Consider the following 24,582-nt stretch of genomic DNA (forward strand, 5'->3'; position numbering starts at 1 on the left):
ATTTGAAGCTGATGCACCCATGTAGGGGTATCAATTAACGTTTAATGGGGGTGTTACATCATATTACTGTACACATATACTGTTAGAGTTGAAAACAGCCCCTGATTTTGTTTGAATCTTCCACTTTGCTCTCTGTACAAGTCTATTCTTGGTTAAACTCAGTTAAGAATTCCAGGATTAAGGAGTGAACATAATGTATGACATAGCCAGCTGACTGTTTCGGTTACCTAGTTTTCATACATTTTATCTGTAGATTCCACATATTCTGCATCAAGTGATATTGTGGTTCGGTGGAAGACACTTTTGTCACAGTGGATGCGATTAACAGAAGAATGAAACACAGAGACAATGAGGTTTTAGCAGCATTTTATTTGTTTGGAAAACAGCCTATAAGAACTATTGGGAGGAAACTAAAACACAAGAGGAAGTTAGCTATAAACAGCAAGAGTAAGAACACAAAACAAGTGAGAGATGTTTATGTATCCTAATTCAAATAAGAACTGATGCCCAGAGTCCAGGTTTCCTTATGATGGCAGAAACAACGTATAGGGCTGTATCACTCTAGAGGGATATTCACCCAAGTCACAGGGAGATTAGTGGGCCCTAGCATACTTCTTTAGAGTTCCAGTCAAAGTAAGGGAGGGCCGTCTGGGCTTGATGTGTGGCAACCTTCTTTTTGTACACCCTATCACTGGTTACCATAGCACTGATTCTGCCACCCTCAACGCCATATACCTAACCATTCAAGCCTAGATGGCACACCATGGCCTGTGCCTTAATGACGATAAGATGGCGTTGCTCCTTTTAGGATCACAACTCCATATTACCAAACTAAATGACTTCTTCAGAACCTTCACTATTGACGGCAACCTCATTCAAGTTGCCAAAGAAGTAAAAACCCTTGGTTTCTACTTGGACTGGACACTCACCCTAAATAAACAAGTAAATGCTACAGCGTCTGCACCAGCAAACCTACGTAATCATGCTATGTAACCAAATGAACACATCCCTAATCTGTAACATACATGTATACTTGTAACTGTAAAAAAAAGTAATGTACCATACTTCAATGATCAATTATGTGCAACCCTATGTATTACTATGTAGGATAAGCGCCTAGATGCCTCCGGGTTAGGCGTGCTTTATAAATTCAAAAATAAATAAACCACTCAGTAACCTAGGCTTGTTAATATTGACAGGCTTTTATTAACCATGTCCTGCGCAGATTTTCATGTAGCAGTGTTTCTTCTAACCCCCCCCCCCCAACCAAGGGTGGTATAATGCAATAAGAATTTACAGGGATTTATCAGCCCCCACCAAGGGTCTGTGATGCTCTGGTTGACACTCTTTGACGCAGTGGTATTTGTTCAGTCCAAAATCTGGATTAAGGTCCCCAGCAGACTCCTCCTCCACCTCCTTTCCACCTCCAACCTTTCCTTTGTCATCTCTACTTATCCTCTTTTCTGTCCCTTCTCCTATAACCTGTCCCTTACTGTTTACTTCTCGTCCGCCCTTGCAGTCTCAACCTCCCTCTCTGTACAACAAACCCTCATGGGATAGTGATGCAACTCTCCAAACGTATTGTTGTATGTTCCCGCTTTTATAGCATTGATATAACTCAGATTGCTCCCTGGCCGGTGTGACAGGTGTGCTCCTTGTACTGACAATGTTGGGCTCTTAGAATTAGCCTGTTATGAAATGGGACTGCTACTCCCTTGGCTGTGGGGCATAAAGGGCTAGGAATTCGGAATTACTGTCATGGCAACAGCTTGACCCAGCTTTGACTACCCGGCACTAATGGATCCACTCTAGACTCCCTTCAAGGGTTCACCTGTGGTTCACAGACAGGACCCCAATTAAACAGTTTACATGAGTGATCCCATTACTTTTAATGGGATCACTCATGTAAATGGGACACGGCACACATGATCTATACCTGTACAATCATGCAATTTCTGTCTGTAGCTTGCAGTCCAGGTTGGCAGATCAATATTCGGTCTTATACTGCTCATCGTTTGGGTGGTAGGGCTACTGGGAGGGATTTCCCTGAAAAGCCTGGGGAGGGGACAAAAGATTTGGGGGATTTCCTCCATACCATCTCCCCACAATACTTCAAAATAACATTTAGAAAAAGTACATTGCTCTAATGTTTGTCAAAACTGGCATCAGAACGCATGTGACAATCTTCAAGAAAATGTGTTCATTTGTAAAATGGCTATTGTAATTTTCATGCTCAGCGGAACTCAAATGGGAATCATGATTTCAAAATGGTTTCCTGATATAGATAAAATGACATTGTTAACCAACAAGCCATTTGGTCGATTAAACCACCATACACTCTCCGACAATCTACATCACTGCATGGGGATCAGCAAGATCGTCGTCAGCTGGTTCAAATCGTACCTTGCTAATCGTCACCAGTTCGTACAAGTGGATTCCTCCAGATCATCAACTCTACCCATCTCCTGTGCAGTTCCACAAGGATCCATCTTCTCCCCTGTAATCTGCAATCTTTACATGGAACCGCTGGGAAACCTCCTGGCTCCACACAACATCCACAGTAACCGACACATAGATGAGAGAGCTCTATCTTAAGATATCCTCATCAAAGGCATCCACAGGCTCAAGGCCTGCCTCTCATTGATCAAGTTGTGGATGTTCAGTGCTTACCTGAAGCTTCATCCCTTCAAGACTGAATTCCTACTGCTGAACAACAACACCTAACACCCGGACATCCAGACCGGACTCTCTGCTATGCACCTCAAGGGCTTCACAACCCAGCTGGCCACCTGTGCCTAGACTGTTGGGTCTGAAATCGCCAGCCACCCTCCTTCAAACAGCACAAAGAATGGAAGGCACAAACGGCTTAATACCAACTTTCTCTACTGTGGAAAATCAAGCCCTTAGCCCAGAAATCTGCTGCCCAAGCCTTGGTCCTCTCCCTCCTGGATGGTGGCAATGACCTATCGGAAGGACTTCAGGGGATTACACTGGCTCCCTTGAGATGCGTCTTGCATGCTGCAGCATGACTCAAAGAACTCCTCAAATTCAACCACATCACCCAGAACCTCATCTAACGGCACTGGCTCCCACTGCAAAACCGTATCATCTTCAAATTCTGCTGCGTCATCTACAAGGCTGTCACCCTGAAGTGCCCCAGCTTCCTCACTGACAAACTCAGCAACTCCAGAGGCCTACGATCCACCAGAAGTAAGAACATGTGCAGACTTGATCTCCGCAGCTTCAGGATGGAAATAAACAGAATACAGGCCTTCTCCGTCTATGACCCAAGACTATGAAACCTTCTCCCCATCTCCACATTCTTGCTTCTACAGTTCAGGAAGAAGCTCAAGACCCTCCTTTTGAAGGGATGGCTCCTCCCCAACACCTAGGTTCATAAACCATTCACTCCCCATCATACCTGAGACTGGGTGATGTGAGCCCCACTGTTTCCTCCCCTGGTTACTTGTAGACGCATTGCTGACAACTGTGCTCCTTCCATTATTTCTCTGCCGACTAACCTTGTTTCCCGCCCATCCCCCTATGGTTGTAAAGTGCTCCCTTGCTTCCCGAAGCTTGGTCCATGCTCAATAAATACCCTAATAATAATCATCATTTGGACAATCTCCTCAGAGTGCATGCTTCTTACCGAATATGAGAAGAATTCAAAAGCCAAACAAAGATTTTAAATCTTAAGGCAATTCAACAGAGATTGAGGATTTTCATTTGGTTACCACATCCCATAGGGAATATAAGACATTAAATATAATGAGGTGAACTTCCAATAGGGCTTTGAGGAATATTCTGTGCCTTTTTTCTAACATTAATATATATTTGATAATGGTTGTGCATCAAAAAAGTACTTATAAATATAGATTTAAATGTGAGCATGTGTGTGTGCATATGTAAATTTAGTGCAACAACTTACAAAGATGGAAATTTAGGTTACAAAACGTCTATAGTTTGCCAGTTAAGTTAACTGCACAATATTAAATCCCAATTCCCACATGCCCTCAAGCAATGGAGTGGTTTGAAATGTATCACAATTGCAGTGGGTGGGTGTGGTGAAGCTTGGTGGTAGTTAACTTGACAGGTGACTACAATTCGCTTGCGCGAATTTCTCAAGGGCTTAATCATTCATTTTGTTTTAACGTTTCCAGCTACCAACTCGTGGGTTAAATTATACTGCATACATATAGCTTTAGATGATAAGGAAATCGTTTGTAACAAATATTTTGAAGACCATAAAAATCCAGTTAGAAAATAAAACAGACATTGCACATTTGGTGGTGTTGCACAGTATTTTTAAACTAGATGGCCCTCTTCAGGTTGAAGGAGGGCTCAGAAATTCTCCTATCAAACCTCAGACTATCACAACTGAATTTCAAACCATGTCAAATAAATTTAGAGTGGGGCAAAAATACTTTGTGGAAAGGCCAGTGTCAGACCATTGAGAGCTCTGAATACAACCGATGGTTCAGTTTACAACCAGTGAAACTAAATACGTAGGCACATCTTGGTCAAAATGTTAATATCTGAAGCTATGGCTTGTGCATTGTTGTCCTTAAACTTCAAAGAGCTGGAGCCACATGCCGGACATTGATGTACAAGAAATGCCTCTGCTCATACAAAAAGGGAGATAAAAAGAACAGTCAGGAAACAGTTTCCCACATACCTTTCTGACTATTAACCCTGATGGGGCCACACCAAGGATTTCTCCTGTATTGTACGGCACTTGTTTATTTGGACTGACCATTGGACTGTACTTTGGATATGTTGCTTTGCACTATGGACCACCTATTCATGGACTGCTTTCAGGGTCTTTCAAGACCTCCAATTCGTGATGCTTCCTCACATCCTCTTGTTCCTAGCAGCATTCTCCAGTCATCGTTGCTCCATTGTAACTCCTTTCTCACCAGAGGCCACGTGTGTAGAACACAGGTATCCTGTTTTTGTTTACAATCTTGATACGAGTTTATTTGTTCTTCATGGAGTAGAAGCCCTGTGTCTGGCCTTTTTTTACAGCTTGGGGCATGGTGCAGGGCACCCTTTCCTCCCCACCTTTCCATTACCCATAGTTGCCCAGGTCTTGTTTATCCACTCGTCTCTTGAGACATCCAAGAAGTCTATGAAGAATCAGCTTCCGTCCATATCACCTCCATAACACATACATCACATAACTAAACAGAAGAGCTACTGTCAAATCCCACTAAAACAGAGAAACATACAAAAGAAATGTAAATTAACCCATCAAGTCATTCATCTATATCAGGGGCTTACATCATTTAGCTCTCCAGACGTTAGAACAAATCCCAGTAGTGATAGCCTGCATAATCAATGGTGAGGGATCATGGGAGTCGTAGTGCAGAACAACTGACGTACCAAATGTTGAATACATAGGACCTATATTATGAAAGTGCCAGATTAAGTTGGTGGTGAACCTAGGTACCTGGAATTACCACTGTTATCCTGATCATAGGAACACTACTTCTGAGCTCTATCATTGCACGATAAGCCCCTGTGTCCATAAACTAGACTAATGGAATGAAATTACTTTGCAAGCAAACCATGGAATAAACTGGAGACATGACCTAAAGAAAATCTTTAGGCTCCAAATTGTCTAAATTTACAGATGAAATGGTTAGCACAGTTGTGACATTATGACAGTGTATAAATGTCCTATTTTCGAAAAAGGGTCCTAAAATCCAGGTGCAAAGGGTGGCGGCCTTTTGTACTCTTCGCGAGGCAAACCAGGATGAGACGTGACCTCAATTGGCCTTGCTACATTCACCACAGCATTTCCTTGTCCTCCTCTGGCAGGATTGGGCACACGCTGCACTTGCCCTCCCCAAAAGGCAGCCGAGTGCATTTGGTTAGTTGTTTGGTTCCTTTCACTTCCATTATCGGATCCTGAAATAGAGTCCTGGGTGGTATTTTTTGTGATAGGCACCCTCATGAGTGTCTTATTCGTCTTCCCGGTAAGCATGGGGTTGTGCGGATTTCTTGCACTGTTCATTGCAATGTTGTCAATACCTAACACAGGAAGAACCTTATTCTTAAACTCTTTTGCAGGATTGAAAAGTTTATTAACATGCCAGTTTTTCTGGTTACGTTCACTGCATGTCCCTGTAGAAATGTCCAACTCCAATGAAGCAGAGGCTTTTTGAAGTTCTGCAGGTTTCTGGTCAAACACAGAATCGCAACTGGTGCCGTGCTTCATTTTATTTTTCCAAGGATACAAGCCAGAAACGATCGATGCCTAAACAAAATGAAAAATTGAAATGTTTCAGTCTTTACTATAATTGATACTATGACAAATTCACCCTGCCTCGTTTAAATAAACCATTTTCCTGCCAATAGTTACAATTCCTTTAAACAAAATCTAGCATTGTAATTAAGTGACTTCAACACAGATTGTCCTCTACAACCTCTAGCTGTACAAAAAGGTATTTCATCATTTCACAATGAAAACGACTTTTCTTTCTCTTTTCATTCATGTACATATGAACATTTTAGAATTAGCTATAGTAATAGCTACAGAAGCCTGGCAGTACTGCAGGAATGTATCTACTTAGGTAGTCACAGGTAGATGATAGCCCCCGATTTCTGGCCCCAACCTGGTCCAGGGAGGGCTCCTTCCCTGCCAGGTCAGGGCCCAATAGGAACCACCACCCCACCCTCCAGGCCAGCCGGACAGGGAAAGACGCTGCACCTGCAAAATTAAATCGTTGTTAAACAGGAGATGGGCTACACCCGGAGTTCTTACCTTACTTCATTTGGACAATGATCCCAAGGTGGATAGTTTAGGGATTCAAAAGGGAACCCCTCTTTATTTATTAATAAAACACATTTAGAAAAAACCCAGAACCCCAGCCAGCCAGGCCCAGCAATCCTCACCCCAGCCACTCGAACTGGGTGTTGGTGAGGTAAGGAGCTGCAGGGGCCTTACCATTCCAAGTAGCGTTTGTTTTGGAGCCTTTTTAAAGGCATCCCAGCGCCATCTATATTTTCCCCACTTCCTCCTCTGCTCTCTTGCTGCCTCAGCCTTCCTGCTCCCGCCCCCACCCCAATTGGCTCATTGTGCCCTTATCACATGACTCACCAGGCCAGTCCACTGCCCGTTGCAGCCCCATCAGCGAAGGACCCCGAAGCAAGACAGCTCCAGATGGTGTCTGCCGTTGTCAGCAGGGGAAGCAAGAAGCCTGCATCTGTCAACCTGCTGCGACCAACCAGGTAGGTGTGGCCAGGGGCAGGGGGCAGCAATCACTGCTTTCCACTAAACTGACCCACCCCTCTAATTACTCAGATTTGTATTTACTGCACCACCCATATGCATCTCAGTTAATTGTATTGTTTAGCCATGCCTCACATCACCCTAAGAAAGTCACATTATTTGCATTGCTGCTGTGTTTAAAACTAGGCCTCTCCCTTTTCTGGGAGGGTTGAATCCGGTTTCTCGCAGTGCACCCCCTCTGCCCCGTCCTCCTTCCATGCTGGTCCTGCGTTCCCCTGTGGTGTGCTACCTGCTTGTGCCTCCTGTGCGCCCCCTTCTTTTTTTCTTTTTTACTTTTTATTTAAATGTCGCAGTTCAGGCACATTACAGTAATTAGCAGTCGCAATAATTCTGGATCAGATGTCTGCATGCATGCCCTGAAAATGAATTTGGCTCCCAGGATTAACGTTATAACTAGCATGCTTCCTCTGAGAATAAAGTGTAGTTATTGGAAAGATCTAGACCGCCTTGTTCAGGATTTTTTATAGGACAGAAAACCGGTCAGACTTAGTCTGTGGAAATTGCAGCGTCCGATTTATCTGGTAGGTCTAGGAGTTCCGAATTTTAAGGCCTACCATTTAGCATTTTCTGCTCATTCTTTTGTTCCGTTTTTGGATGGTAAACTGGACAGATGGGCTGTGGCAGAGTCGAATGCATATGGGCCTCTGGGCCCGGAAGCACTGTTGACCACTAACACAAAGATTCCGGGAGGTAGTTTGTTAACCACGTCCTTTTTGCGCAAATCTTGGATTGAGGTCTTGACATTGCTAGGTAGGGACGCTTTTAAGTGTAAGAATGCCGCTATCTGGCTGAATCCTAGGATTAGAGATAACTCCAGGACGATTTTTTGGCCCGAATGGTTCCTAATGAATGTTAAAAAGGTTTCTGATTTGGGGAATGATGTTCGGTGGCTGACTGCTGCTGAGCTGAGAGAGAGATGGAGTTTTGAGGATTTGTCGGACTCGGCTTATAGATGACTCAAGAGGTCTGTCGGTGAGGTGGACTGGTCTGACTCTTTTGACATAACTATTTTTCTGACGGATTCTAATGGACAGGGAGGTGGTTTAGCCAGTAGGTTATACAAACTTTTTGTGTCGTATTTTCGGAACAATGACAATTTACGGGAAGTGTGGAGCGAGAGAATTGGGTCTGATATTGATGTTGAGGCCTGGCAGAATATATGCGGAAATGTCTCCTTATGTTCGCTGAATCTGGGCGAAAGGTCTAGACAAATTAAGATCCTGAACCGTGTGTATTGGTGTCCGGAAACATTGCATAAAAGGGGCATAACTGACAATGCGGATTGTTGGGATTGTACTCAGGAAGTTGGATCATTGGAACACATCCTATGGAGCTGCGTGCGGGTCAGGGATTTCTGGATTGATATTTGTGATGTGTGTGTCAGAATTTGGGGTGAAGGGTGTGTCCTGGACTTTAAGACAATGGGCCTCATTCCGAGTATGGCGGTAAGGGATAGCGGCCACCGGTAACGAGACCGGTGGCGGTGATCCCTTACCGCCATACTCTGAGTTCCCTTTGCGCCCTCGCCCTTAACGCCTGCTTTGAGCAGGTGTTAAAGTCGAGGGCGCAAAGGGGCCTCCAAGCCAATAACGGTGACCGTAATGAACGGTGACCATTATTTGCATCTTCCCCATTCCCATTGAGCCCTATGGGGGCTCATTTGGGAATGGGGAAGAGCCTTGGTGAATGGGGAATTACCGCCCCGCCAACCTTGGAATGGGGCGGTAATTCCGCCATCCACCAAGGCGCTGCCGGTCCGGGTACGGCGTCAACCAAGGCGTTAATAGCGCCATTTGTTAGCGCCGTAGTCGGAATGAGGCCCAATGATCCTAGGGGATGATTCTGAGCTGGCTGATGTCAGCTCTCCCCTCAAGAAATGGCTTTTTAGAGCAACCATTGTTGCGAAAAGGTTGATCCTTCGAGGATGGAAAGGTCGGATCCCCTCCGTCATTTGAGGAATGGGTTCAAGAAATGCATGGTCTGTCTAGAACAGAAAAAATGATCTACAAATTGAAATGTAAGTTGTCTTCATATGAAAAGATTTGGAACATGTTTAATGACTGTTTGATACGTTTTTGTTTTTTTTTCTTGTTGTTCCTCTGTACTATGATGTTGTTTTTTGTATATACTTGTAAATAAATAAATAAAAAAATAAATTAAAAAAAAAAAAATAATTCTGGATCAACTTTTTCAAGAAGTGTAAGGCATGCACAGAGGCACAAAGACAAGCATAAGTCATCTCAAACGAGCCGTTTCTGCTTTTCCAATAGGTACCATTAGATAATTAACAAATAAAGTTCATGCAGGTTTAGCTTAAGATATTTCGTCATGGACCAGGTTAGATAGATAAGAGTGGAATTCCACCCAGAAATCTTTTCGTCTGGATGTACAAGGCAATGTCGCAATATAGGCAAATTCACAGTTTTGACCCCAAGTGAGGTCAACCAACCACGCCTTAGCTACTGGCAGAATTTGGTCTTTCCACTTTTGCAATATGCACCTTTTGGCGATAATGCACCCCATAATCACAAATGCCATGAGGCGTTTAGTAGGAAAATCTGACCATAAACTGAATAGCACGCCCAAAGGCGAGCACTCTATAGGAAATCCCACAAGATCCGACAATGTTCCCAGGACCGAGTGCCTGAGTCCAGCCAAGTGGGTGCAACTCCAAAACATGTGCATGCGATCAGCGTCTTGTGAGCGACATCTCAGGCATGGATAATCTACACTGCAATACATTTTAACTAGTTTTTCTAGTGTATAGTATAATCTATATAACAATTTCTGTGTGGACCCTCCCCCCACCGGTGCTTCCTGTGGTGCAGTTCTCTCCTCCATCACTCTCCCCTCTTGCCTCCTCGCGCCCTCTATGCTGCTCTCAATCTCTCCCATCTTTTCAAACTGCTACTCTATCTCCGATCCTATCCCTCTCACTTTTTCTGGAATAAAAAAGTTCACAAGGGATATCCTTGTCTCAAATCCAGGCCTTCCTATCGCGGATACCTACACCAGCGCTTCCTCCAGACAGAGTCTCACTGCCATCCTCTTGGTGGTTCCCGCTCCAGACCTATGGGCCCCTAGTATGTCCTCTGTTATCTCTCCGTTCTCCTCCTCTCCCATTAATGGTGGCACTCGATGGGAGGCCCTCTTGGCATACTTCCAATCCTCTAAAACCCTCATCAATGTCTATCTAAATGGTACAGTCATGGTCCAGGGCCCTCAGCCCAATCTTCTCCTTCTTGATAGGTAGCTTCCACATCTTATCAACTTCCTTCCTTCCTTCCGCTATTCCTTCTACCACCCCACTGGCTCCTTTGCCACCTCCATCCTCCTCCTATGCCTCCGCTCTGGCACCCCCTTCTATGGCCCCTATGCCACCTCCATCTACTGCCTCTGCCCACTCTCAGGTCCCTCTGCTGCTTGCGTTGGGTGTACCTCACTCCCGTACCCCACCCCGGAAGTCTTTCAAAAGTGGCAACCTGTTCCACATTGCTACTCTCAACTTTCGCTCGGCTGTGAAACACTCCTCTGACATATGGCTCCTCAAAGACCTTGACCTGGATGCCCTGGCACTCACAGAGACATGGTTCATGGCCAGCTCTGTCACGAGTTTTGACACTCTCCTCCCTGAGGGCTACACGATCCTCTCCGAGCCCAGAACCAAGCGGCCTGGAGGTGGCATGGCCCTGATCTTTCCTGAGTGGGTCCCTGCCTCTGTCATTCCTACGCAGGCCTATTGCTTCTTTGAAAGCCTAGTCTGCAGGCTCTCCATCTCTCCTGGCCTCTCCCTGACTGAGGCCACCATCTACAGGTCACCTGCCCAGATCACCCTCTTCCTTTCAGAATGGGCAGACCTCACCTCTTCTCTCCTTGCCTCTACTTCTCAACTTCTCCTCAGAGACCTCAACATCCACCTGGATGCTTCCAATCCCTCCTCCCAGCTCTCTTCCGCTCCATTCTAACCTCTAGTCCAACACACTCTGCTGGACATACCTTGGATGTTCTCATCTCCTCAGACATCCCCCTCTCTAACCCTCTTACTACTCCTCTCTCTTGGACTTACCATTTTCTGCTCTCCTCCCACCCAAACGTCTTGTCCCCTAGGCAAGGCCCTCCCCAACCCTACCACACTCCTTCTAGGTTATTTGGCCCATGAAGCGAGTGTCAATGGCTGCCTTTTCCCTTCTCTGCCCCTCTTACTCCTGCAGCTGACTCCCACCCTGACAGAACACTTTATAACCTGCATCCTTCCATCTCCAACACCTTGGAAATCCTTGCCCGTCATGAGAATCCTTCTGAAGCCCACCTCCAAGTGCAACTCGTGGTATGACTCCAACCTTGCCGCCCCTAAACGCAAGTGCAGGGTGGCTGAGAGGAAGTGGAGGGCTTTGGGTGCATCATCTGATAAACTGGCCTGCTTCCTGCGCCAAAGGCAATACAGATTCTGTCTTCTCCAAGAAGAGGGTCCATATCCAAGCCTGTGTCTCGGCGGCCTCAAATACGGCTGAAAACATTAAAATCTGCAAAGAGCTGGCCAATCCTGCTGCAGTCTCCATCTCTCCTGTTCCCTCCCAGGCCATCTGCACGGTCCTGGCGTCTCACTTCAGAACTAAAAAAACTCAGGACATCCTGTCCTCGTTTTCCTCCTCTTCTCTCCCTCCCTCGTCTCTTCCTTTCCTCAGACAACACTGGACGTGATTTCCAGACAAGTCCCATCTATGAAAGTGTCGTCCAAACAGGTGCCCCCATTTTCCCCCAGAACTATTAAGGACCACGTTTCCACCTTTGCACCAGCCTTGGCTGATTTCTGTAATCATTCTTTTGCCACTGGATATTTCCCCTCTCTCCTCATGCACTCACTTGTGCACCCCCTCCTAAAAAAGCCTTCTGTCAATTCTACCTATCCAGCAAACTATCGCCCGATTTCTATCACTCCTTTCCTGGGCAAACTCAAGGAAAAGCTGGCCATCGCCCAGCTTCCTCTTCACACTGAATATGTTGGTAGCCTTTATCACAATCAGTCTGGATTCAGAGCTGCCCGAGGCACGGACACTGCTCTCCTGAACACCTGTGAAGATCTGCTCTCTAATCTTGATTCCAGCTCTTCCTCTGTTCTCGTCCTCCTTGACATTTCCTCTGCTTTTGATACGGTCAATCATGTCACCCTGAACAATCGACTCCGTGAGAACCTTGATATCACGGATCAGGCCCTGGCGTGGCTGAGCTTCCTCCTGGATCGACCCTCTCAGGTCCAACATGGGTTTTTCTCTCCACCACCTCTCCCTATACATGTGTTGTCCCCCAGGGCTCTATCCTCTCACGCTGACTCTTCCAGGTCTATCTGGCCCCTTTGGCCCATCTGATCTCCACCTTCTCTTCCAACATTCATTGCTATGCGGATGACACTCCGCACTCTTTTAGGCTTTCCTCAGCCTGTTCTCCTTCCTCGCTCATTTCGGATTGTCGATCCGTGATTCAGGATTAGTGCACCTCCAACGATCTCTGCCTTAATGCCACTAACACAGAGATCCATCTCATTGGGACACCTGCTCCTGCTTTCCCTAGCTCACTCTGGCGGCCCTCCTTGGGCCCTCTTCCCTCGGTACGACGTCCTTTCATCGCGTGATGTTTTTTTCGCTGGGTTTTTTACTGCAATTTATTTTTAGAAAAAACCCATCGAATTTATTAGGGGGGGTTGGTAAATTATATATATGGGGTGTGGGTGTTTGGGAATAAAAATAAATTAACGAAAATGGGGGGTTGTGGGGGAACCACCCCCAAAAATAATTTTAAAAAAATGTGATGGGTTTTTTCATTTAAAAAAAAAAAAAAAAATACATCCTGCGATGAAATTACATGGAACCCTTCCCTCGCCGTCCTGTGAGGCAAAAAACCTTGGTGTCATCTTCGACTCCACTCTCTTTCTCTGCTCACATCACGGACCTTGCCAAGAAGGCCCACTTCCAGCTGCACCTCCTCAGATGTATTCTACCTTTTCTCACCTTCCCCCAGAAGCTCACTGTCTCCAGAGCCCTGGTTTTCTCCAGGCAGGACTGCTGGAACAGCCTCTTTCTCAATCTTCCTAACTCTACTCTACGTCCCCTGCTGTTACGCTCACCTGGTTACCACGGGGGAGTCGATCGGAACTGGACTGCTAAGGTCTCCACCAACGTTATTCGTAGTGCAGAGACGGCTGACTGGACCGGCCCTCCTAGCTTCGTCTGCCTGATTCGTAAAAGTAGTTTCCTAAAAGCAGGAAGGGGGAATTAGCCACCCAGTGGATGTAAGGAAACACTTGTTTAATTTGTTCCCTCTAAACACCTCCGATATTCCCCTTTTGTTGTCTCACCTTATTGTTTGTAATGATGAGCTCTCCATCCTGCACCGAGCGCAGGGGCGCGTAGAATCCCAGTTGCTTCACTGGTTTGAAGATTTTGGGCGAGTTACAGACGTGTTGGACTCTGTGGTAAATGGCAAGGAGCTGTAAGTATAATGTCTATAGGGTTCAACTGTCTGTTATTCACTCGTTTTTTCCCCTTTGTTTTGCAGCTTGATCCGGGAAGAGTTCACCTGAAGTGCTGCAGGTTGCGCGTAGGTAAGAGTCTGTATTACCCAGCGTTGTGCAGTAAAAGCAAGTAAATGTCTCTAACCAGTGTCCTTTCCTCACACAGGTGCGGCGTTAAAGATATGGAATGCTGATGAAAGATGTCAAGGAGCGGTAACTCTGGTGAGTATAATATGGTTGTTTTGATTGTCTTTGGCCCCCAGCTCACCTTGTTCTCTTTGTCCCTTCTAGGTGCCACGGATGCAGCGACGAAATGATGGCAGCAGTGCTGGACCGTGGAGATGCCAACTGGTAAGTATGGCGCGGCGCTACTGCCAGCGATGCAATGCTTTTATTTCTAAAGTCTTTTTCCCAGTTCGGAAGTGTGGCGAATTCAGGAACAGATGAAGATTAAAAGGTAAGTTCTTGCTCTTGTCTTCCTTTCTTCTAGGATGATGTCCAGGCTCGAGGCGGGCGTGGCAGAAGACTGGATGCTGTAGGCACAGTGAGTGTCACGCTGTAGAAGCATGGGCTGCTGTTCGGGCGTGGTTTAAATAGTCTGCAAAGTAGTCCCAGGTATGAAGTTCCCAGAACCACACCCGAGTGAAAAATAGTCCCTGTAATAAAATAGTCCCATCCAGGCCTCACGTTGGCTTTGATTCATTTGCAGCATGGTCTGCAGGAGGCAAGTAATGTTTATGAGCCTGGTGCCTATGGCGCCAGGACTGATGTCTATTATGAGCATGGTGCCTAAAGCGCCAGGACTGAACCCAGATAGCCCCGAGTTGGGGCTGCTGGGGTCTCAATAAATGTCTGGATGCCTGCTCCCGAGGCTTCTGGGCTGGGTCCGGATCCCCGGGGGTAGGCATCATCACAGCACTCCCCCCCCAAGGCCCCTCCTAAAGTTGTTCTTCCCCCTGGCCCTGGTTTGCCTGGGAAGTTCCGATGGAATTTCTTCACTAATCGAGGCGCATGAAGGTGGTCACTAGGCTCCCATGACCTTTCTTGTGGTCCGTAGCCCTTCCAGTTGATTAAATAAAAAAGCTTTGATTTAACCATCTTAGAGTCCAGGAAATTTTTAACTTTGAATTCAGGTTCCCCTTCTATGAGGATGGGGTCTGGTGGTTTGGTTAATCTTGCCCCGACTTGAATTGGCTTTAGAAGCGAGACATGAAAGATAGGGTCAATCCGAATATTAGAGGGTAATTCCAATTTGACGGCCACCGGGTTGATAATGGCCTTGATAGTGTAAGGTCCCAAATATCGAGGATTAAAAGTCTGAGTTCCTTTTAGAGGTATGTGTTTTGTAGCTAGCCAAACTTGATCCCCAATCTGGTATGGTGGAGTGTCACTTCTATGTTGATCGGCATTTTTCTTTTGCTTGTTTAAAATGTTTTGATGCCTCTTTAAAGGCTTGTGTAATAGTTGAGTGCAGGTGAGTTACTGCGGGCATTTCTAAGTGTTGAGGCGAGTAGAGTTCTGAGGTTCGAGGATGATGCCCAAAGATAGTATAAAAGGGGCTCTGTCCGGTTCCTAAATGTACTGAGTTATTGTATGCATATTCAGCAATCCATAAAATATCCTTCCAGTTGCTTTCGGTTTGGTGTAGCATGCAACGTAGGTATTGTTCGAGAGTCTGGTTAGTCTTCTCCGTTAGACCATCGGTCTGGGGATGGTGACTGGTTGATAACCTTACGTCGATTTGTGCCAATTGACAATATTTCTTCCAAAATTGCAAAATGAATTGACTACCTTTGGTCAGAGACCAATATGGAAGGAAATCCATGGATTCGCACAATGTTTTCGAGAAATTCCTTGGCCAAAATTGAAGCGGAAGTTAATCCTTTTAAAGGAATAAAGTGGGCCATCTTGGAAAAAAGATCCACAATAACTAGAATGGTGTTGATTCCATTGCATGGAGGCAAATCTGTAATAAAGTCTAAGGAAAAAGTGTGCCATGGTGTAGGCGGAATATCCAACGGTTGTAAAAGGCCAGCTGTTTTTTTCTTCTGACTTTTGTTTTGGGCGCAGATACCACAAGACAGCACAAACGACTTTACGTCTTTTCACCAGGTGGGCCAACAGAATTGTCTTTTAATTTTAGCTTCAGTTTTTGCGATACCAGGGTGTCCTTCCATCAGAGCACCATGATAATTGGAGATGACCCTTGTGAGGTAGAAATAAACACCCTCGATAGTAAGGTAGATCATTGATGACAGAATAGTCTTGGCCTTTCTTTACCCAGTCCTGCAGGGCTGCTGGATCGAAAGGTTGTTGGATTTTGAGATGAATGTCTTCTAAAGTCTGTAGCGTATTTATGCCAAGGATTCTTTGTTCTGAAATTATAGGCACCGGTTCCGGGTTGGAATATGTTTCTCCCATTCCTATTCGGGATAATGCATCTGCCTTGCAGTTTTTACAACCTGGTCGATAGGTGATCACGAAATCGAATTCGGCAAAGAATAATGCCCATCGAAGTTGACGCGACAATTGGGCCTTAGCTGTTTTTAAATACTGCAGATTTCTGTGATTACAGTAATGGTATGCCTGGCACCTAGAAGATAATGCCACCAAGCCTTAAAGGCGGATTTGATGGCGAACAATTCTTTATCGGTGATCGCATAGTTCAACTCGGGTGCCGAGGACTTTCTAGACCAAAATGCTACTGGATGAAGTTGACCGGTTTCAGGATCCTTCTGGGACAGGACAGCTCCCATGGCTAAACTGGATGCATCGGTTTCCACTATATATGGAAGTTTGGGGCGTGGATGCTTTAAGACAGGCGCAGACCTGAATTTCAATTTCAATTCTTGGAAGGCCTTTTCAGCCTCTTCAGTCCACAAGAAGCATTTGTTCTTTCGCAAAAGTGCTGTGATGGGGTGTACCACATGTGAAAAGTCCGGAATAATTCTGCGGTAGAAATTAGCAAATCCAAGCATGCGTTGTACCCCTTTAACTGAATTGGGTGATGGCCACTTGAGAAATGCGTCCACCTTTCGAGAGTCCATTCGGACCCCTTTTGGAGTCAGGATGAATCCAACGAATTCGACTTCTGTAGTATGAAAAACAAATTTTTCCAATTTTGCATATAACTTATGCTGGAATAGTTTCTCAAGGACTGCACGAACGTGCTTAACATGGTCTGATTCTGAGGAGAAGTACACTAGAATATCGTCTATGTATACAACAACACAGACGTCAATGAGTTCACGAAGGACATCGTTCATAAAATACTGGAAGGCTGCTGGTGCATTGCACAACCCAAAGGGCATCACCTGATATTGGAATAATCAGTACTTGGTGCGAAAGGCAGTCTTCCATTCATCGCCTTTCTTTACACGTACCAGATGATATGCCCCTCGGAGATCTAACTTGGTGTAGATGCTAGCGTCCTTTACTTGGTCTAGTAACTTGAGGATCAGAGGCAAGGGGTATCGGTTTTTTACCGTAATCTGATTCAATGCGCAGTAGTCTATACACGTTCTAAGGTCACCTTCCTTTTTAGGCACGAAGAATAAAGCTGAGGATGCCAGAGACTTGATGGCCGAATGAAGCCATTAGCAAGGTATTGATCCAAGTACCGTCGTAGGTGAAGATTTACAGGCTCAGTAAGGGCGTAGATCCTACTGCAAGGAGGTTGTGCACCTGGTAAGAGGTCAATTTGACAATGGTATGGTCTGTGAGGCGGTAATGTGTTTGCCTGTTCTTTTTGAAAAAGATCTTGAAAGTCTTGATATTCCTGAGGTAACTGTGCGACTGGAGTAGTGACTGTGGCCAGGCCTTTGTTCAAGGGTTCTTTCGGGTAACAGGTACGTGCACAATCCGGGAAGGTCACTCTCCTCTCTTGCCAATCAATACAAGGGTTATGTGTTTCTAACCATGGCATTCCCAGGATTATTTGGAACTGCGGGCCTTGATTAAGTCAAACACAATAGCTTCTCGATGCCCGTCTTGACCCAACAGTGTCATCTCTGTAGTGAAATAAGTTACGGGCCCTGAGGCTATTTCAGTTCCATCAACTGTGGTGATGACATCCAAAGTGGTCTTCTTGCAAAGAGGTAGATTCATCCTTGAAACCAAATCGTGGTCCATGTAATTTCCTACGGCCCCACTGTCAATATATGCCCTTACTGCGTGCATATGTGATGGCTGCTTTGGATCAACGAGGACCATTGGTATAATGAGGTGCAAGGTCTGAGTGTCCTTTTTTAAGCTCGGTAAGCGGACCTCTACGCTTGTCGGGTGTGGTTGTTTCCCGAATTGGGCTCTCTTTGGCCTTTATCAGCAACTCCTACCACCTTCTTGGGTGGTTTTGCAGGGCAATCCCGTAGAAAATGTCCTGAGGTTCCACAGTACAGACACAATTGCATCTGGCGTCTCCTTTCTCTTTCCTTTTGCGTTAAGGGTCCTCTAACCCCCCCCGATCTGCATAGGTTCAGATGCATCTGTCCCTTTGGAGGCAACGTTGGGCTTAATCAATACCCGATTCTCGAACTTGGCTCGGTCAACCTTCTATTCTGGAGTCGATGGTCTAGCTGGACCACTAAGTCTATATACTCTGCACAATCCTGAGGTGGGTTCACAACTTGAGCCAAGACGTCTTTGAGTTCTCCCCAAAGTCCACGGTGAAATAATGTAATTCGCTTTTCCTCAGGCCATCCGGTTTCCACCACCAACCTATTGAAAGTTGCGATATAGGTTAACAGATCCTGGTTACCCTGTCGTAAGGATAAAAGTTTGTTATCCAGGGCCTGTCCCTGAGAACGTCTGGCGAATCGTTTTTCCATGTTCATTTGAAAACCCTGAAAATCCCGGAGAAGGGGGGTCATCCTGGTTGACTAGTGGAATGGACCAATCTGCTGCGCTGCCACTAAGATATGATAATACAAAGGCTACTTTGGCTTGGTCATTTGGAAAGGCTCCAGGTCTGCATAAAAAAGCAAGCGGCATTGATTCATAAATACAGCGATCCTTTTTGGGTCCCAGCAAAGCATTCAGGTGGAGCTATAGGGATAGTTACTGGTAAAATCACTTGCACAGGATTGCTCGATGAAACAGGGGTTGGATTCCCCCCCAAGTCCAGGTAGGGGTGTTTGCCCAGCTTGGTTTTGCAGCAATTGCCTAGCAAGATCATCAGTGGGCTCCTTTGACACAATCAGTTCTCTCCTGAGGGCATTAGTCTCTTGGCGGGCGGACTGCACTTCCGCTCTAAGTTCCCCTAATAATTGGGCCATCTGGTCAGTTTCTGAGGTCTCCATAACGCCCGGGTGGGGATTTGTAGAAAGGATTCGTGTTCTGTTACGCTCACCTGGTTCCCACGGGGTGTCGATCAGAACTGGACTGCTAAGGTCTCCACCAACGTTATTCGTAGTGCAGAGACGGCTGACTGGACCGGCCCTCCTAGCTTCGTCTGCTTGATTAGTAAAAGTAGTTTCATAAAAGCAGGAGGGGGGAATTAGCCACCCAGTGGATGTAAGGAAACACTCGTTTAATTTGTTCCCTCTAAACACCGCCGATATTCCCCTTTTGGTGTCTCACCTTATTGTTTGTAATGATGAGCTCTCCATCCTGCACCGAGCGCAGGGGCGCGTAGAATCCCAGTTGCTTCACTGGTTTGAAGATTTTGGGCGAGTTACAGACGTGTTGGACTCTGTGGTAAATGGCAAGGAGCTGTAAGTATAATGTCTATAGGGTTCAACTGTCTGTTATTCACTCGTTTTTTCCCCTTTGTTTTGCAGCTTGATCCGGGAAGAGTTCACCTGAAGTGCTGCAGGTTGCACGTAGGTAAGAGTCTGTATTATCCAGCGTTGTCCGGTAAAAGCAAGTAAATGTCTCAAACCAGTGTCCTTTCCTCACACAGGTGCGGCGTTAAAGATATGGAATGCCGATGAAAGATGTCAAGGAGCAGTAACTCTGGTGACTTTAATATGGTTGTTTTGATTGTCTTTGGCCCCCGGCTATCCTTGTTCTCTTTGTCCCTTCCAGGTGCCACAGATGCACTGACGAAATGATGGCAGCAGTGCTGGACCGTGGAGATGCCAACTGGTAAGTATGGCACGGCGCTACTGCTAGCGATGCGATGCTTTTATTTCTAAAGTCTTTTTCCGAGTTCGGAAGTGCGGCAAATTCAGAAACAGATTAAGTTTAAAAGGTAAGTTCTTGTTCTCGTCTTCCTTTCTTCTAGGATGATGTCCAGGCTCGAGGCGGGCGTGAAAAAGACTGGATGCTGTAGGCACGGTGAGCGTCACGCTGCAGAAGTGCAGAATAACGCGAAACACGGGCTGCTGTTTGGGCGTGGTTTAAATAGCCTGCAAAGTAGTCCCAGGTAAGAAGTTCCCAGAACCACACCCGAGTGAAAAATAGTCCCTGTAATAAAATAGTCCCATCCAGGCCTCACGTTGGCTTTGATTCATTTGCAGCATGGTCTGCAGGAGGTAAGTAATGTTTATGAGCCTGGCGCCTATAGTGCCAGGACTGATGTCTATTATGAGCCTGGTGCCTAAGGCACCAGGACAGAACCCAGATAGCCCCCGGTCGGGGCTGCTGGGGTCTCAAATGTCTGGATGCCTGCTCCCGAGAATGCTGGGCTGGGTCCGGATGCCCGGGGGTAGGCATCATGACAGCTGCAACTAATCCAGAACAGGACTGCAAGACTTGTCCTTGGCCTCAAGCCCAGGGACCCCATCTCCTGCCCTGAAATCTCTCCACTGACTCCCGGTGGCAGCAAAGATCAAGTTCAAGGCCCTCTGCATCGTCCACAAGCCTTTCTGGGACCAGGGCCCTCACTAGATACAACTCTCTCTGCCTAAATCCCTTCCTTCTAGAGCCCTTCGCTCAGCTACCTATTCCGAGGGTCAGATGCTTCTCCAAGCAGAGAGTGGGGGGGGCAGAACGCTCTCCACTGTAGGTGCCTCCCTCCGGAACTGCAGCCCTGCTCCTCTCCAACTTGAGCTGGACCACCTGAAGTTCCGGAAATGGCTCAAGACCCTCTCCTTTTCTCCTCTGCCTTCTCTCTCTCGCTTGCTAACCTACCTGTCTGCAGTGCCGACTGATGCCTGGTACTCTCAGGGTACCACTGGGTACCAGGTTCCTCCATGACCAGTCTTCCTTGCACTGCCTCCTGTCCTACAGTGCACTTAGGGGCTGTAACTGTAACCTCTGCACTCGCCTGCCACCTTGCACTTACGCAGAGCAGTACTGCCCTGGCTGCACTTACTCAGAGCCATGCTGCCCTGATCGCACTTCCCCCTACCTTTCCCCTGCACTTCTCATTGCCGCACTCACACAATCCCAATGTCACAAGCCTAGTAGGATTGTTTGTCTCGTCTCCCCTCCCTTGCCTTGAGGCGTCTAGAAACACTTGTGTACAGGCGCTTTATAAATATCATATCATTTAAACCCTTTAAAATAAACATTTTCTATAATCTACCTTCTATTTCTCCTCTAATCTCCCTTAACATGAGTTCTGTTAAAAAGGGATCTGCCCAGTCAGCCCACCCTTCCTTGGAGGGTTCACAGGGAGACCTAATGAGTGATACTGATGAAACAGGCCTCTGCCAAATACCTCGTACCACCCACTGATGCATGAGGCCAGAGGATGACCGCCAATGGTGATCCCACACCCTACGCAGCCTCAAGTAGGCCACTGCCTTCTTCTGTACTCAACAAAGGGTTCCTTATCCGCATTACTCCCGTCTACATACTATTAAACATACCCTTCTACATACTGCACACATAACCTAAATACTATTTCCTACTTAACATCTCCATTAAATACCTTTCCACCACACTATAATCCCCCCTAAATATCATTTAACTTGCATCTAAATATATACACAAACTACAAACACTGATATAAAAACATGACATACATTATATAACATAGGGGCGACTGCTGCAGTCCGCCACCCCTTTCCAGTACCTTATTGGGCTGTCTTTATGGTTGATGTCCTGTCTCCTGATGACCTGAGAAATGGGGGAGGGTCTGTCTGAAGAAATGGGGACTGGCCCCCACTGTTCTTTCCTTTCCTTCAGGATAGCCCAGTCCACCACATGGGTCTACTCTATTGCACCACATGCAACCTGTTCCTTTAAATGTGTCTCGGTATCCACCTACCTGAGTGGGGGTCCGGCCAATCTCACCACCATGACCCATGCCTCTGCCTTTGCACTTGCTGGCCCAACAGATTATCCTGGCAGCCCCTGTGGCTTGGGAGGGGCACCCAACATCTCTACTGTGACCTATGGCCACTTTCCCATGTACTGGTCAGCCCACTGCACTTGAGGGCTGCCCCGAAAAAACACTTTGCACACAGAGCAGTTTTGTCCTCAGACGGTGTCCATGTTGTCATGGGGGCACTGCTTTGTTCACTCCAGTGCTCCACCGTGCACTCGCAGGCCTGCCCACTCTCTTTGCTATGTCTAGGGGGCAGCCCAAGTTGGCTTACTCTTGGCTGTGATGACAGAGCAGCCTGGGACTTCACTTCGTATGGGCAACTCCGGCAGTCCAGGGCTTTCTTCATCGCGCCACCCACTGAGTGCAGGGCAGACTTCCTCCATGTCTCTTTACTTCCTGGAACGCCTTGCATGTGTGGTCCGGGAAGACATTCTGCACTGGGTCTGTCAGACTGGCCCTGGGGCGAGAGCGGCTGGGATGTCTGGTTCTGGCTGCCCCCGGACCTCCATTCCCACACGCGGCCCCGACTGCGCAACTCTTTGCTTCACCACAGGCAGCACTGCGCATGGTTCCCAGGGTTTGGTGATAGTGGTCATGTCTGGTCTGATCCCCAGGTGGGCAGACATCTACTATGGCCCATGGATGCAATACACAGGCCGGTTCGCAGAGAACAGGCGGCCTGAGGCAGGAACCTCTTCAAGCCCTGGGTGGCCACGCTCCTCCAGGGTGTTGTTTTTTTACTTTCTCTCGCTCTTTTTGCTTTCTCTCTGAAGTGAAGTTAAGATCCTAAGCCACATATATGTACAGTGCTTTACTGGAACTCCAGCTTCTTCGTAGCAGCCCCCAGTAGCCAGCATTCAAAGGTAGACAAACTCCTCTAACTGACTCTCTAGAGCACCACTGGTTTCTCAACACTCTACATTCCACCTACCCCCCTACAATATTATCCTCTTCTCACTCGTATATAACACATCTCCCTTCCTCCCCCACACATCACATCACTCTCTTCATCACCTTTTCCACGTGTACAGGATCACTGTATAGCCAATCACCCTTCTCCCATATTACCCCCTTGTTAATCCACACCCACTCACATACTTCGGTGGGCTTGCATTCTCTACTCTCATTGACCCTCCTTGTCAACATCTTCTTATGGCTCACCTTCATTCTCACATCCTCCACCTTCATTCTCACATCCTCCACTACATAGTCAGACTCTCTCACCCTTCCCAACCCCAAAGTTGATTCCCTTTTATTACCCTTTCTGCCTCTCATCATCTCAAAAGGAGTTACACCAGTCACTGCATGCATAGACATCCTAAGCGCATATAATCATTCCCGCACAGCTTTCTTCTGGTCTCACCCACACACACACCAGCCATCCGTATCACATCCACTATAGGTCTGTTCAGCCTCTCAACCGTACCATTACATTCAGGATGATAAAGAGGTTTTCTCTTGTGCATGGAAAATCGCACATTTCTTCACGTACTCACCAAATACCTTACCCACAAATTGGCTACCATTATCAGTTAAAATGCTTCCCGGGATAACCTTCCCTTTGAAAAATGTCATCCAAAAATGCTGTGGTAACAACCGCGTTTGCCTCCCTCACCACTTTGAACTCAACCCACCCAGACAAGTTCATCACCACTATACTAAACCTGCCCCGATTCCCACCCAGTTCTACCGGGCCAAATACATCCATGGATAGTTCATCCCATCCAGCTTTCAGCACATATCGACCTTAACCAGCGGCTGCTCTTGAGCCATCATTCCATTACCTACCCTTTCACACTCTATGCACCCATCCAGTCTATGCTCCATCACTCAGTCAAATCCGGGCCACAAATATTCTTCCCTTAACACAGCCTTAGTTCTCATTATGCCAATGTGCCCATCATGGGCCACAACCACTAATCTCTCTCTTAAAGACAAGTTACTCTCCCCCACCTGTACAGCAGGCCACCTTCCAAACTCAGCTCCTCTCTTACGTCCCAATACGCCCTCACCTCTCCCATCAATTTCCACTTTTCTGGTCATTCCAACCTTCCATATTTCATAACACAGACAATGTTACTGTCTTCTCGCATCCCATGTTCCCATTCCTCCCTTCCTAGGACACCCTCATGTGTCACAGACCATTTCATCTACTTCATCCCTTCCCTCTTCCTCTTCTTGTCCATCTAACCTAGACAAATGATCAGCCAAAAAAATGTTTCCTTGCCGGAATGATCTCCATCACAAATGCATGGCTTTGCATTCTCGCCACACCACGAGACATCTTATGCAGGCCCTTAGACTCAAAAATAGCTTTCAATGCCCTATGATCTGTCCCCAAGATAAGCTCTGTTCCCCATACAAAGTCAGAATTTCTCTACAGACCAATGACTGGCCAAAGCCTCCTTTCTCCACTACCGAATATCCTCTTTCAGGCATCCATAACACTCTTTGAAGCATGCGCAATCACACATTATTTCCCTCCCTATCATAATTGCGATAGAACCGCTCCAATACCCAAATTACTGGCATCCGTTGTGACAACAAACTTCCTTCCTGTATCAA

At 46.6% G+C, this 24,582-nt stretch overlaps 1 protein-coding gene across 2 annotated transcripts in view; it reads right to left on the reverse strand.

Moving 5' to 3' along the window:
* Window positions 1–351: 351 nt before the first annotated feature.
* Window positions 352–24,582, reverse strand: part of LOC138573297 (uncharacterized) — a 198,925-nt gene continuing 174,694 nt past the window's right edge. For both annotated transcript variants that reach the window (XM_069649325.1, XM_069649326.1), the window contains exon 6: window positions 352–6,259. In XM_069649325.1, the coding sequence (XP_069505426.1) occupies window positions 5,699–6,259 (561 nt within the window). In that variant the 3' untranslated portion in view covers window positions 352–5,698. The remainder of the gene's footprint in view (window positions 6,260–24,582) is intronic.

Source organism: Ambystoma mexicanum, chromosome 1p (genome assembly GCF_040938575.1).
Source record: "Ambystoma mexicanum isolate Mex_15411 chromosome 1p, UKY_AmexF1_1, whole genome shotgun sequence".
Classification (NCBI taxonomy): domain Eukaryota; kingdom Metazoa; phylum Chordata; class Amphibia; order Caudata; family Ambystomatidae; genus Ambystoma; species Ambystoma mexicanum.